The 13,865-nt window shown below is 39.5% G+C and overlaps 2 protein-coding genes across 4 annotated transcripts; both read left to right on the forward strand.

Moving 5' to 3' along the window:
* Positions 1 to 46: 46 nt before the first annotated feature.
* RB195_016635 (uncharacterized protein) lies at positions 47 to 7,233 on the forward strand (the record flags this gene model as incomplete). 2 transcript variants are annotated; one of them, XM_064183254.1, is made up of 20 exons in its annotated part: positions 47 to 72; positions 1,033 to 1,164; positions 1,920 to 2,025; positions 2,122 to 2,250; positions 2,318 to 2,404; positions 2,465 to 2,592; positions 2,792 to 2,915; positions 3,060 to 3,158; positions 3,213 to 3,338; positions 3,445 to 3,605; positions 3,828 to 3,932; positions 4,884 to 5,027; positions 5,090 to 5,197; positions 5,776 to 5,884; positions 6,005 to 6,178; positions 6,260 to 6,397; positions 6,455 to 6,505; positions 6,566 to 6,688; positions 6,898 to 7,080; positions 7,153 to 7,233. In XM_064183254.1, 20 exons carry the CDS (start codon positions 47 to 49, stop codon positions 7,231 to 7,233), a joined length of 2,334 nt encoding a protein of 777 aa, XP_064039134.1. The 2 variants fall into 2 exon arrangements, with proteins under 2 accessions (XP_064039134.1, XP_064039135.1); XM_064183253.1 differs by lacking the exons at positions 47 to 72; positions 1,033 to 1,164 and having other exon boundaries at positions 1,927 to 2,025.
* Positions 7,234 to 7,758: 525 nt separating this feature from the next.
* RB195_016636 (uncharacterized protein) lies at positions 7,759 to 13,795 on the forward strand (the record flags this gene model as incomplete). 2 transcript variants are annotated; one of them, XM_064183256.1, is made up of 12 exons in its annotated part: positions 7,759 to 7,841; positions 7,928 to 8,063; positions 8,280 to 8,476; positions 9,061 to 9,146; positions 9,214 to 9,312; positions 9,427 to 9,493; positions 9,664 to 9,755; positions 10,025 to 10,098; positions 10,814 to 10,953; positions 11,130 to 11,204; positions 11,431 to 11,542; positions 13,535 to 13,795. In XM_064183256.1, 12 exons carry the CDS (start codon positions 7,759 to 7,761, stop codon positions 13,793 to 13,795), a joined length of 1,422 nt encoding a protein of 473 aa, XP_064039136.1. The 2 variants fall into 2 exon arrangements, with proteins under 2 accessions (XP_064039136.1, XP_064039137.1); XM_064183255.1 differs by lacking the exon at positions 13,535 to 13,795 and having other exon boundaries at positions 11,431 to 11,566.
* Positions 13,796 to 13,865: the final 70 nt, after the last annotated feature.

Raw genomic sequence — 13,865 nt, forward strand, 5'->3', positions numbered from 1 at the left:
GTGTCTTTTAAGCCCTTATCACAGCTCTGTTACACTCTGGTAACAAATGGGAAAGGAAATCAAACGTGCGGTGTCGGTCAATTACGTTGCGGCAACGGTGAAACGGGCCGCCTCCACCGATCGATTAAAAGTAGTCGATAGGACGATTTTGAGGCAGACTCTTTGTAACTCTTCTTTTTTTGACTTCTTTAAAAAAAATATTTATGGTTCCCTACTCTGGCAGTCTTCTGCTGGAGGAGAGTAAGCAAGGCGGTCACCATCCATCAAAAATTTACTTAGCACAGTCGTAGTAACTTGACAAGATTTTCTAGAGCTTTCTACATGCGCTGATGCAACTGTTGGTTTCCAAATACTTGTTCACTATCTAGAAATTTCTTCATACTTAAAGCATGCTCCAGAGACGTGCAACTAGAGTTTTCTCCTTTTTCAGGGAAACTAATCTTGAGGACAACGACCATTTTGCCAAAAGAAATAAAGGCACGCAAGTTTTGTATCTCCGGCTCCTTTTCCCCTGAAAAGGTGTGCAGATGTTTAGCGAGAAAAAACACTATTGCAGAACTACTTTGACAGTTCAGGGGAGCACTCAGTCGTGCTCTGATTTCTATACCTTCCGTTTTTTTCTTAGTAACTTTAGCTGACATGTCAGAGATCCTCTAAAACTAACACTTAGGCATTAGCGCCCCGACCAATTTAGTTATTTACTTTCAAGAGAAAAAATCGTGAAATCTCTGCAGAACAACAGCAATTCTCTACAACAATAAGTATAGTCGGGTAAAAACGAAACGACAACCACTAGGTGCTATTGCGTAAGCGGTTGCGCTCAAAGCGGCGCGGTGGTGGCTGCGGTTGGAATCGAGGTGGGACCATCGTGAACTGCAGCAATGAACGGTGGTAGCGGGGGTCCTCACTCGGTCTTAACCGCTGCCCTTCACCGACCGCACCGCTTCAAGCGCAACTGCTTACGCAACTGCACCGTGCGTCATGTCGTTTTGACCCGAATGTGAGATGAACCCAAAAGGAATTACGTTACAGTAAGGTCAAAACGACAGGAAACACGGTGAAGTTACGTAAGCAGCTGCGCTTGAAGCGGTGCGGTAGAGCGCAGCGGCCAGAACCCAGGGGCCCCGACTGTTATGCTGCATTTGCAGAATCTAGACAATGCGTGTAAGTGTTAACGTTGTGATACTTTCCTATCGATTAAAAACGACAGCAGCTCCACCCGGCATCACAATCCTTTTACTCAACCGTAATAATGCATGCATAGAATCGCCTAGCGGTCCCGGGGACACGTCAGCTGAGCAACGCCCTGACGTGTTTATAGTGTCTGACACAAATTGCCCGAACGTTGACGTTTTCTATTTCCGCTTTTTTTCCCTCTAAAACTTATGGATTGATTAGGATGTGACTCTTGTTTGGTGTTCTATAAATATTTGATGGTATTTTTACAGACAATTGCGAAAAAAAACCCAAAGTTGACAAAAGTCGATATGTTGGTCGTTGTTACTGTGGTATTACTAGCGTAATGTGATCTTCCTCCTGAGTTACAATTAAATGCGCGGACATTTTTTAAAGACTCTTCAACACCTGGAAAGCTTACAGCGATACTTCTTTTTCAAGTAAACCACATAGAAGAATTCAATTTGCAGTGTGAATTAGTTGGTATAAAGTCCTAAGGGATTGTACTTTTTTTTTGCCTTAAATCACGTTGTTTATTATGTGCACAACGATTACTTTTTTTAATGATACCTGCGTCGCTGAAAATTTCGTCACTCGCGTATACGTTTATAGTTGATGAAAGATTATAGAAAGAGTCCAACTTTATTTCAAAAGAATTCTTACCCTTCACTAATATATCAGTCTAAATACATACGGGTTGTTTACATTATTAATCTCAGATTTTATCCATATCGATGTTTCAGGATCACAATGAAGGGAAAAAGCTTGAAAATTAAAGGGAAATCTAAGAAAGAAGTCTCTAAGAAGGGTTTGCCGACGCTAGGACGAAAACGGAAGGCGTCACAAGAGGTCGTTCCTTCTTCTAATTATTCATGAAAATCTACTCACATTTCATTGCACCTTTTCGTTTATTCTTTTCTATTATTATTCTCGCATAGTTCTCAGGTTGAGCCGGAATCATCAGATGATGGTGATTTTCCAGTTACTGATGGGCAAGAAACTGAGAAAAAGGTCTCTGCGTTGGAATTAGTGCAAGAAAGCGATTCCGACGATGAAGGAGATTCGGACAAGGAGGTTTGTGTGCACTTTTTTCTCATGAACTTTTAAAATTTGGTGTTGCCGCAGTTTTTGTTGTTTGTAGTTGCAAATTGCACTTCGTGATGGGCTACTGAAAACGGACCGCCTCAACTATCTCGTCGAAAAGAAACGTCCTATAATTAATAAAACCGTTGGTTTTTTCCTGCTCTTTTTTGCTCTTCTTTTGACTTTATTGCTTAGCATTTTAAAGGCGGAGATGCGAGAGAAAATAGCACAATTCGCCAAAAAATTGCCTTGGATTGAAACTGTCGACGTTACCACCCAATCAACGCTCACAAAAGATATGATAAACAATGATTTCGAGCGCGAATTGCAATTGTAGGTTTGTTAACTCTCTTTTAGTAGTAGTAGTAAATTTCTATATTTTTTATTGGTCCCAACCTCTTCTAATCTTCTTCTAGAACCTCTTTCCTATTATATACTTTATTTGGCCTAATGCAACAATTCTGCGGAAGCCATTGTTTTCCCAAGTTTAAGCTTTATTGTGTTCCCAAATTTAAGCTTTATTGTGTTTCAGCTACCAACAGGCTGAAAAGGCTGTTCAATTAGCTGTTCCTCGTCTTTTATCTATGGGAATCAAAGTCATTCGACCGTCTGATTACTATGCTGAGATGGCGAAAAGCGATGGACATATGCAGAAGGTGATCGATCCTTACCAATGTTTTCCTAGTTTCTTTCTTATATTCTGGTCTTCACTAGCGCTATTTCACTTTTGTGGTTCCCCGATTTTCTAAACATATCTGGTAGGTCGATAAATAGAAGGATTTTATACGATGTATTTTGAGGTGCGAAAGAGATTGCTTAAAATCCAAGAAGGAAAGGAACGACAAGAAGCTATACGTCGAATGCGTGAAGAGAAGAAGTATGCTGCAAAGGTTCAGAAGGTAGGACTAGTTGTTCAGAAGTTTTTTCCCTTATACCAATCATAAAATCTTTAGGAGGTATTGGAGAAGCGAAACAGCGAGAAGAAACTGTTGATGGAAGCGGTAAAGAAGCATAAGAAAGGAATGAAACAACAGTTGGAAGATATGCTCAGTAATGTCAAAAGAATGGGATTGGATCAGGTAGCCCTCATATTCTTCTCTGCGCATCCTTATTAATTCTCCGCAGATGCAACTGTTTTTTTTTTTCAAATACTGTATGTATAAAGCGAAACAAGTGTACTTTAAGGATGATGAAGTTGCCCCCAGTGGTTCAAAGAAGCAAAATCACGTGAACAAATTTGGTCACACGAAATCGAGAGGCAGATTTGATGCCAAGAAGCAGTGGAAAAGCGAAAAGTTTGGTTACGGTGGTAAGAAGAAAGGAAGGAAGCGAAATGACAAGGAGAGGTGAATTTTGGCTTCCTTTTTTGTTTGCTGTTCTACATGCGTTATTCCTTTCTTGAAGGAAGACAACAGAAATATTTTAACGATGTAGGTGCAACGGCGTCATGAAAGTGATCCAGGTTTTCAAATTGAATAATAAGGATTGTTATACTGTGGACAATGCACACCAATACCTAACCTTGTTTCAATTTCTTCAATTCCAATTCTTATTTTTTGTTACTTCAGTTTCGAGAGCATCTCTGCGGGACGAGATAAGTCTAGGGGACAGAGCCACGCTGATTTCCGTGGTAGAGGTCGCTTTAGAGGTGGCAGATCACGAGGAAGTAGACGGTAAAATATTGTCGGATTTGCTTTCTTCAGTCTTTTGCTTAACTCGACTTGAAAGCAATGTTGTATTCATGTTTCTGTCTTTTCGGTGAAATTCACCTACATTTTTTTTCTTTTTGTTACTGTTAGTTATTGTTATCATTTGTCTGTTACCGTATTATTCATGTTGTTGCGATAAAACTTATCCAATGCTTCAATAACTTTATAATGGTTTGGTTGAAATCCGAGTCCTACTCTGCTGAATATATGATCCTGTCCATTTATCACTTTTGTTCGGACGTTGCCTATTCGCTTGCGCATTTGAATGGCAAAATTGATAGAAATATTCTAAAAGCTTGGATACAAAAACTAATTGTAAGTTATGATCAAAACTACAAGAGACAGTGTATGAAATCTCCCTAAATTCCTATTCGCGATTTGACTCCATTGGAAACACACAGTGGGTTTTTGTGTTCTTGAAGGTTGTTAAATATTGATAAGGTGAACGCTTCATTGATTGAATAGGGGTAAAGTTTGAGAAGTCTGGAAGTTCTGTGCAAGACCGTTTTTTGTATTTTCCTGCTCAGCGAGAGAATCATCCAGATACTTTCCGCGAACAGAAAAACCCAATTTCAATTGCAGGAATGTCGAGTTCTTGTGAAAAGTGTTTGTTGTACTTTTGACCGACACTTTGACACGTTCTGGCTTCGAATTTTGAGATATTTCAATGTTTTGATGTCAGTGGAGTCAGTGCAAAGTTCTTGCTACCAGTTTTTTCTCGACGCATTAGTTCAACAAGTGACGCTGCGGATATTGGATTGCTGCAAGCTGGACTGCAAATGCTGAGCGCCATTGCGATCCAATCTTGCTGTCAACTTTTTGAGGTCACAAAAAACCAGTGGGATCGATCGCTTGTCCAAACGCGCAAGGCAGTGCAGATTTGCTGTTATCTCGTACACAGCCCTCAGTTTTCAGATGGAATAGAGCAGTTTTCTACATAGATTCTGAGCTAGTCATGTTGCTGGAATTGGTGTCGGGCGTTCTCATCTTCATCGTACTTATCTTCTGCACATTTTTCCCGTACTGCTATCTGCTTCGCCGCAACAGGAATGGAGATAAGTAAGTTTAAGATATTTTAAATCCAAATAGCAGATTGCTAGCTTTTTTTCGAAAAATTACAGACGAATCAGTTCATTGTCCATTTGCAATTGTGTCGCATGTGGAATTTTCCTATCGACGTGTTTTCTTGGGCTGATTCCACACGTTCGTCACCAGGAAGAAATTATAAGGCAAGTTTTTTCAAACTAGACTCAGTGTCGGGAAGAAATCGGTCTTATTATGATAGTCGAATTTAAGCAACAGCCAAGATTGTTAACAAAATTTATTACGGCGGAGCGATAGCACCACGCGGATATCCGCTAACATCACGGCAACGCGGCTACTAAGGCTCTGACGAAGGCGACAACGCCGAAACGTTAGTCGTAATAAATTTTGTTAACAATCTTGGCTGTTGCTTAAATTCGACTATCAACGAGTTGCAATCTCTATGCCAAGATTCAAGGAAAGTCGAACTTTCGCACTTCTGGTCTTACAACTGTAATACAACACTCACGTGTTTTGGTTTTCCAACCTTTATTTCGTGTAATTTTATGTGGTTGTTTTTTTTTCTTTTTTTCTCATACGGTGGTTTCCATCACATCAGAATCTTCACTGTTTTCTGCCATTAATGTTGTTGCAATTCTTTTGTTTTGTTTAAATTCTGCCCTGTAGCAAAAACGGAGCGGAAGTATGATATAATGATTGTAATGGATTGATCTAATTATTTATTTCTTTGAAATAATCAGTTGCTTACGCTTATCATTTGCAGAGTTAGCTGGAACTCGTCGAATGTTAGTGGAAACGTTGGACGAGACATCTTTTTAAGCACAGAACTTGTTGTTTTACTAGGGTTTCTAATGATTCTGGTTATTGAACAGGTGGGTGTCAAAATGTTTTTATGAGAATGTTCGTTTAGTTTAGAAGGATATGGAGAAGAGGTGGTTTCTTCCTACTTTATGTTCTTAATCCCAGTGGATTTTTTTTTGTTTTCTTTGCAGCTGGTTCTAGTATGTTCACATAGTAGTTCGAGTTCGAAAACCTCACCATCTCGTGCAAGTGCTCCACCATCTTTACGGGCATTATTAGAAGGAGAGGCCGAAGACGGTCAACCGCTTGTTGACACCACTTTAGATGATCATGATGACGGTATGCAGGACATTGTCTTTAGATCCGTGAGTAGATTTAACTTTCTCAAAAATTTCATCAGCTTTTTTGAGGGAACCTTCTTGAGATTTGACGAATCAGTCGTTAAGGTATCGCCCGTTGAGCATAGCCATATCATCCACACTCATGCGCCGCCTCCTCAAGATGGTATATCGGCACGCACACTCTTCTTGCTCTTTGGACTTTCCACTCACTCGCTGTTTGAAGGAGTAGCATTGGGAGTTCAGGTAGAAAGATCCTCTAGTTTCTGAAGAATTGTAGTTCAAATAGAACTTTCATTTCAGGGTGATAGAGATTCCTTTATGAATGTATTAATTGCGGTCATGTTCCACGAGGTAAAGTCAAATTGTTCGCAGGCTTCGCAGCTAGCATTGAACATATTTATGACTTCCTAGGTTCTTTGCTGCATTGCATATGGTGTTTCTATGGCTCAACAGTATACTCCTGTGCGTGCAGCTTTACCAACAGTTTTGATTTTGTCTGGTAGCATACCGACTGGAATGTTTTTGGCTTCCTTGGTAGGTGTTTTTCATCATTTCTTTGATGTTATAGATTCTGGGGATTACGCTAATTCCTAACAAGTAACGCAGTTATTCATTTCGATTTAAAATGCTATACCAACCAGAAATCTAAACAGATGCAGTCTATTCAAATCGGCATGAGACCTGAGCTAATTCTGTAAGCTTTTGTACTTGAAGTGTAGCAGAAATCGCGTGCGAATTTTTAGGTCGATCACTTCGATTCGGATTCAATCATGTTTCGCTTTGTATTGGAGGGTTTGGCCGCTGGTACATTTGTATATGTTGCGTGCGTAGAGATGCTTAGCGCCGAATTACGGCATTCTCATCATCATCATTCCGATGGTAATGAACATCATGAAGATCGTGCTCAACCACCGTCGACCTATCAGGTAAGATCCACTGCTGTTTTTGCGTTTTAGAAGAAACTGAATTGTCGAAGTTCCAAATATTCATGTTCTCAGGGTCTTATGAAGGCGACTGCAGTAGTTTTTGGTGTGTTTTTGTTTTGGAGCTTGCAAATTGCTCGTGGTGGACATCATTAGCGTGATCCATGATTTCGTGATTTATTGGCTTTATTTATTTATTCTCTATTGTTATAACAGTGTTGCAACTCTTTCAAATATTTCTTGTTATTTACTTTGTGCCAATAGTTGGCCTCCGACTTCTTCATGGTCCTATCTTTCCTGTAACTATTCTTCTTTCTTTCTTGCAATATTGAACATCCTAGCAGTACCTTCTTTTCTTGTTGATCTCCTACCTATTTTTAGGGTTTCCTCTTGTAAAACATTTTGAGCTAATGGTTCTAGTCTGTTGGTGGCATAAATTGTAACATATTTTGTATTTTCTGTTTTCGATTTGTTGTTTGGTACCTTCCTTTCTGTTGCTAACCTCATGAGCATGCGTTGTCCGGTTTGGTTTCCGTCGCAGCAGTTTTAATAAATATGTGGTCACTTTTTTGGAACCGGCAATGTGTCTAGCTTTCAAATAATCTATCCTGATTTTTTCTATCATGGACATGGATGCTGCACTGGGATGTAGTCGTTGTTTAGGTTTTTGCATAGGCTTTAATGGGTTTTGTTATCTCTTCAAGCGATACGTATGACATTGTTGACGAGCGTGCGTACTACAACGACTTGTACGAAGGATTAGGGTACAATAGAAAAAGTTGCAACTTTTTTTTCTGCTATTCAGCAGAAACTATTGTAACCTTCTGTTTCGAATCTAGATAGTGTTCAGAGTGATGTTAAACGAAAGCCTTTTTCTTATCAATGGTCCATTCCTAATGGATAGCCAATTTGAAGCTATGAAGAGGGAAGGACGGCGCATTCGAAAGAGAAAGAAACCGAGTACCACCATGAACGAAACTAGTGAAGTGGGTCAAATTAATGAGACTTGTAAATTTAAGACAAAACCTTTCGATGTAATAGGTAGAGTATGTTATATTATTATATAGAACAAAATTGGCTCGCCTGAGTATGTGGCTCAGAGAAAGTGGCAAATAAATTACACGAAAATGGCATGTTACTTCTCATTTTTACCTTAAACATCTGCTTTTCTCCGTACAAGCTACGAGTTCTTCATTGCTTAGGAAGTTGCTGCTATTGAGAAAATATCGAGAGAAATCCGAGAAGTAGGGCAACGTAGCGGTTACTTCTGCAGCCAGTTGATCCATGACAACAACCGTGTTGCAAAAGCCGCAGCTCATGAGGTTGTGAATCGGAGTATTGTGTTCTATAGGCCGAAAACAATCTCCTCTGCAGAGATTACAATTCTTGAAGATAACAGGTATGCCGTTTCATCTGCATATGTGACAGTTCTCCAGTAGTTTCTTTACGACTCTCAGTTTTCAAAGAAGCAGGGCCGATAAGCGGAGTTTTGATTGAGAGCTTTCAAATTGTCTACTGCTCTATTTCTTTGGTTTTTGTGGGTCTGAAGAAACTAGAGGGTGATCTTTTCCCAGTATTCCATATTTAGAGCCCTTAATTCCCATATTTGTAGTTTTCCTATGTTCCCTGCACGCTGGACTTCCGATCTCTTAGTTTTCACACGTTTTCCTCTATAGTAGGGTCAAAACGACATAAAACACGGTGCAATTGCGTAAGCGGCTACGTTCGAAGCAATGCGGAGGACCGGTGCGGCGGTAAGGATCCGTAGCGGAACCCTATTAGCTTCATCTATCGCTGCAGCTCGCGATGGTCCCACGCCGATTCCGACCTCCACCGCAGTCGGAACCACTATCAATTCTAGAGCAGCCGCTTACGAAGCTCTTCGTGGTTCATGTCGTTTTGACCCTGTTACACATCTTGATTTTTATATCCTATTATATTTATTATTTCTATTATTTCCTATTATATTATATTATATTTCAGTGATTTCATTGTTGATCGTGAATATTGTATGCTTAATTCATGGTACAGAAATTCAAGCGACTCATGTATCCGCTTAAATGTGTCAAGTTAGCTCATTTAATTTTTCTTATATAGGAAGGATTCTCTGAAAAGAAGCACGAAACTTTGATTTAGAGTCTGAAGGTGAACGTTCATCTACTTACTACATGCCACCCCGGTCAACATTTCACATAGGCGCTGTCTCAGATTTGAAAAATTTTGCTGCATTGAATGGTAATTTGAAAAATATAGTTTGAATTGTTAAATGATGGCTATTACTTGATTCAGTCATCATTTATCCCACTTTTTCTTCTTGATTTTCGTCCTTCATTTCTGAGGTATATTCAGGGGAAACATTCGACTTAATGGTAATGGATCCTCCTTGGGATAATCTTTCAGTGAAAAGGCAGCGGAGGTATGGCAGATTGTGATTTACTTTGAGATTGAGCTTTGCTTATCAGTGTTTTGTAGACGTGTACGACTATAATCTTTCTGTAGTGGGTTGTGTTTTCTGCTCTGCAGAAGAAAAAAAAAAAGCCTTTTGCTTGTTCTGAGGCTTGTAGAATTTTTAAAGAAAATTTTCAGCTATGTCGTTAGTGATACAGCCATATCTTCGATTGACATGGAGTGTCTAGCGTCTGATGGTTTGGTTGCTATCTGGGTCACTAACCGAAAAGGTAGTTGTTGTCTAAAATATCCTAATAAGGAGATGTTCCAGAATTTCCAGGGTTCCTTGGACATTTATAGATTAGGAGGGTTATGAAATGTTTACTTTCTTGTTTTGTTGTCAGAAAAAAAAAAACAAAATTTTTGACAAGAACTATGAGCGTATGTTCTTTCGAAACTACTACGTCTATCAAACTAGTATCCGACTCCCATTTAGCGGCAGTTTATGTAGTTTTGATTCCTAACTTCTGCTTATTTCCATCAGTACTATATGTTGCAGGTATTGATCAGGACCTTGATGTTCATTTGCAAAGATGGGGCTTACAAAGTATTACTGCTTTTTTCTGGTTAAAGGTAAGGGAACGTGGATACTTCAGCCGCTTACGCAGGTGCATCAAGGTTTATGTCATTTTTACTCGACCATAGAACGTAGGAACGATTGAAGGATTCTGTTCATACTCAATGACCAAATTTATTGGTGCTCAGAGCACATGTACGAAACACGTGTATTAAATGATTCTTTTGTGGATTTTGGCTACAATGTTTCCATTGAAATGGTCCAAAAACCCAATACATTCGCGCAAATAGTTTAAATACACTGGTCTGGTCGAAACGAACTACCTGAGGTGAAGTGCGGTTGCGTAAACCCTTGCAGAAATGGGACCCTCAGTAGCTCCTACTGAGGTGTGAAGCTGAGCGAAGGTCCTACTGCGTCATTTCGAGCCCTATCCTGTACGCAATTGCACCATAAGTGAAGCAGTTTTGAACCGACTGTATATCCTGACAATCGTTCTCTTTTATTCTCTTGGTTGAGTTCGTTCGTTGGTAAAATGTAGTTGGGTGAGGGTGAGCACTCATTGGCGCCCGTATTTCTCGAAGTAAATAATTTAATCAATCGGAGGTTTGAGGCTTAAGCATTAGTCTTAGAGGACCTATGACGTGTAAACTAAGGTTAGTAGGAGAAAAAAGTAAGTTAGAGCGTCGAGAAATAAGGGCGCTACTGAATGGCCCACTCTAACTACATTTTCCCCTTCATTCATTAATTTCCTCTGTTTTTTTTTTATTTTAGGTCACGAAAGAAGGCGATCCTGTCTGTAGCTTTAACGCTTCTCATAAGTTACCATATGAGAAGTTAGTGTTAGCATGCCGCACCGAAGCTGCATCCATTTATGAGTCCATTTCTTCCGCTAACGGGAATGTTTTTGCGAGGTAATGCTCCTATCGTATTCAATCAGAGGGAACGTTTCAGTTCCAAGCGTTTGGAAATATCGTTTTACTACGTCATTCATTTCAAAGTTTCCTTTTTGTTTTTGCAGTTCTCGAGATGCAAATTAGAATTATTCACTTTCAATGAAAGCGAAATATGATACTTCTAACATTTTCAGCGTTCCAATGGCACTACCTTCTCGAAAACCACCCGTCGTACCCATTCTAAAACGGTACGGGATTTGTCCCACTCGGTAAGCGAGAAATTTCGATGTTTCAGTTCATTTAAGTGTTTTGTTTGATGCCCAAAAATTACCTCAATACTGTATAGAAGTTTCCTAAACTTGATTCCTATTGAACTTATTGCATGTTGAAAATGAATGTAGTGATATATTCATTCAAGAATAACTGAATTCGCCCTCATCCGTGGTCTTCTTCTCTTTCTTTGACTTGAAAAGGTATAGAATTACTTAGTTATAGGTGCGTTGAGCTTTTCGCCAGATGTCTACAGCCGAATACAGTATCTATCGGATTTGAGTCACTTCTCTTGCAGTCATCAGCCTGCTTTGTTCCCATGGAGATGAAGGATGTGGTGAATTCTTCAACTGCTGAATAAGTTCCAATGAAATCTTCATGTCATGCGTTTGATTCCCGAATATGTTTGTATATAGGTTCTGAAATTTGTCCTCGACGTGACAGCGGCACTTGCATTTTGCGATTTTGTGTTTTCATTTCGCTTGAATTTGTAAAATATAATCTCTAGAGCTCCTCGTCAGGAATCCAGGAAATTGAGCTGAGACGAAAAGACATTAACCAGGAAAGTTTTGTACATGGATATTTTACATTTGTATTTAACGTTGTATGTTTAATAGGAGTAAAAGATGAACTCGAGAAATTTAGGATGTCTAAGGCGTTTTCTTTCGGGTACTTTTTTAATGTCTGAATGTGGGAATGTTTCGTATGAATTCTCCTCTTCAAGAAATTATACAAATCCCTCATTTCCCCATGTATGAATCGGGAGAGAGGGCGTCGAATCGTCCTCATATAGTAGCCGTTATCCTTTCATCTTTCACTTCATATCTGCTTAGCAATCTTTAGCATTTTCCAAATGAGTAAATGTAAGGAATCTCCTGATTTCGATTTCGACTCGTCGAAAAGTGACCGACAGACTCATTACCATTGAAGAAAACTTCTCAGAAAAGAACGCACACACACAACATACAAATGCTTACAACATACAAACATAGCGAACTCGTTCAACAAACATATTTTTTGATTAGAGTTGAGCATTTGAGAGATTTCGCACTTACAGATTCGTATTTGGAGTTACACTATGACTATGCATTGAAACGTTGTATTTAATTAGATTTCAATAAAATTTAATATAATGTGCTTATTTATGTTGATCAGCTGGTACGAATTTCTCTCAATACTGCCTCCGAAAATCTCTTCTAGGAAAGGTCACTTCATATAGGTAAGCTTTTTAAGGCATGCGAACTAAAAAAACGATTTTTTCTAAGCTAGCCAGGAACCACTTTTTGTCTGAAATTTCAAAACGAACACTTAACTTCCATAGAAAAAGGGATATTCGTTGCTGAGTGTTTTGAATAGCTGTAGTAGTTCCATTTGAACCTAATGTAACACTTTCGTTAGCAGCAATCCCCTGATAAACTGGATATCCGGGCCATGTACATGTTCTACGTTTGTTGTCTTTGTGTGGGAAAGATTAACTGCCCTTGAACTGGTTCACTTGCAGATCACTGTCAGCGATCGTCATACAACTGGGTTCCTCAAAATATGTACATAGATCCGAAAGATACGATGTTTTGGGTTTAATGGATTCGGTTTAGGCGTAAATCTATGTTGCTATAGATTTATAGAATCATCTAGAAGTGATGGATGTGCCTTATTGATGCTTTGCGGCTTGTACGAATGCTAAATAGTCTGAAAGGAATAGGTGAAAGGATTCGCGTATTAAGTCTTGCGATTCACACAAATTTTCAAGAGAAATTATTTCGAAAATAAAGATTCAAGCTTCTTTTGAGGAGAAGAAATAACAAGAAAAGGAAAGAAAAAAAAAACAAAGAGGAAATTTAACTCTAACAACGGTACATTTTCTTACCATAGTTCTTCTTTTAGTTGAACTACCGCTGTGGAAACGCAGATCCGTAGTTCAGCGAACACTCAGGAGCCCGTATCCAATATATTTGCCTTTGTGTGAATAAACACGATGAAAACGAAACCGTCGGCGATTTCATTTTCTAATTGTTGCTATCCAATATTATTGGGTTATTTTACTGCTGACGCAAACTAGATGCAATGGCAGTTCGCTTCAGGACCTGGGTGTTTGTTACAGAAACATTTACCGTGTTAAACAGAGAGGGAGACGTGTTTCCGCTGCGTGGTGGATTTGTCCGGGGAGATTTCTATTGGATAGCAGTGTATCCGACCAATAACTGTGCGTTGCGTATAATTTTGAAGACACATTTTTGCACTGGAGAAGGTTTGTTGAACCGGAGAAATTTTATTGGATAGGAACACCATCTTATTTATGTCCTTACTGTAATGACTACGTTCGTTTTAGGCCAACTCGGAACAAATAAGGGCCGCTGGAGAGTCGCCGACAGTTATTTTCACCGATGACCGCAACGCAACCGCAACACTCACGCAGGTCCCTTTCACCCACCTTCCACCTGTCCTCCCCCAACCGAACGCGCTCCGCGGCGGCGGCAAGGTCAAAGATAAGGGTTTGCGCCGATTTGCAGAACAATGTCCAACGTACTCATCGTTGGCGGTCTCGAGTGGAACAGGATTCTGTTATGGGTCATGGAAAGAAAGGGTGTGAACGTAAAATCTACCAGTGCAAAGTAAGTCAAAGATAAGAACTACGATTGAATAAAAATAAGAAAAATCAT

Source organism: Necator americanus, chromosome II (assembly GCF_031761385.1).
Source record: "Necator americanus strain Aroian chromosome II, whole genome shotgun sequence".
NCBI classification, from domain to species: Eukaryota; Metazoa; Nematoda; class Chromadorea; order Rhabditida; family Ancylostomatidae; genus Necator; species Necator americanus.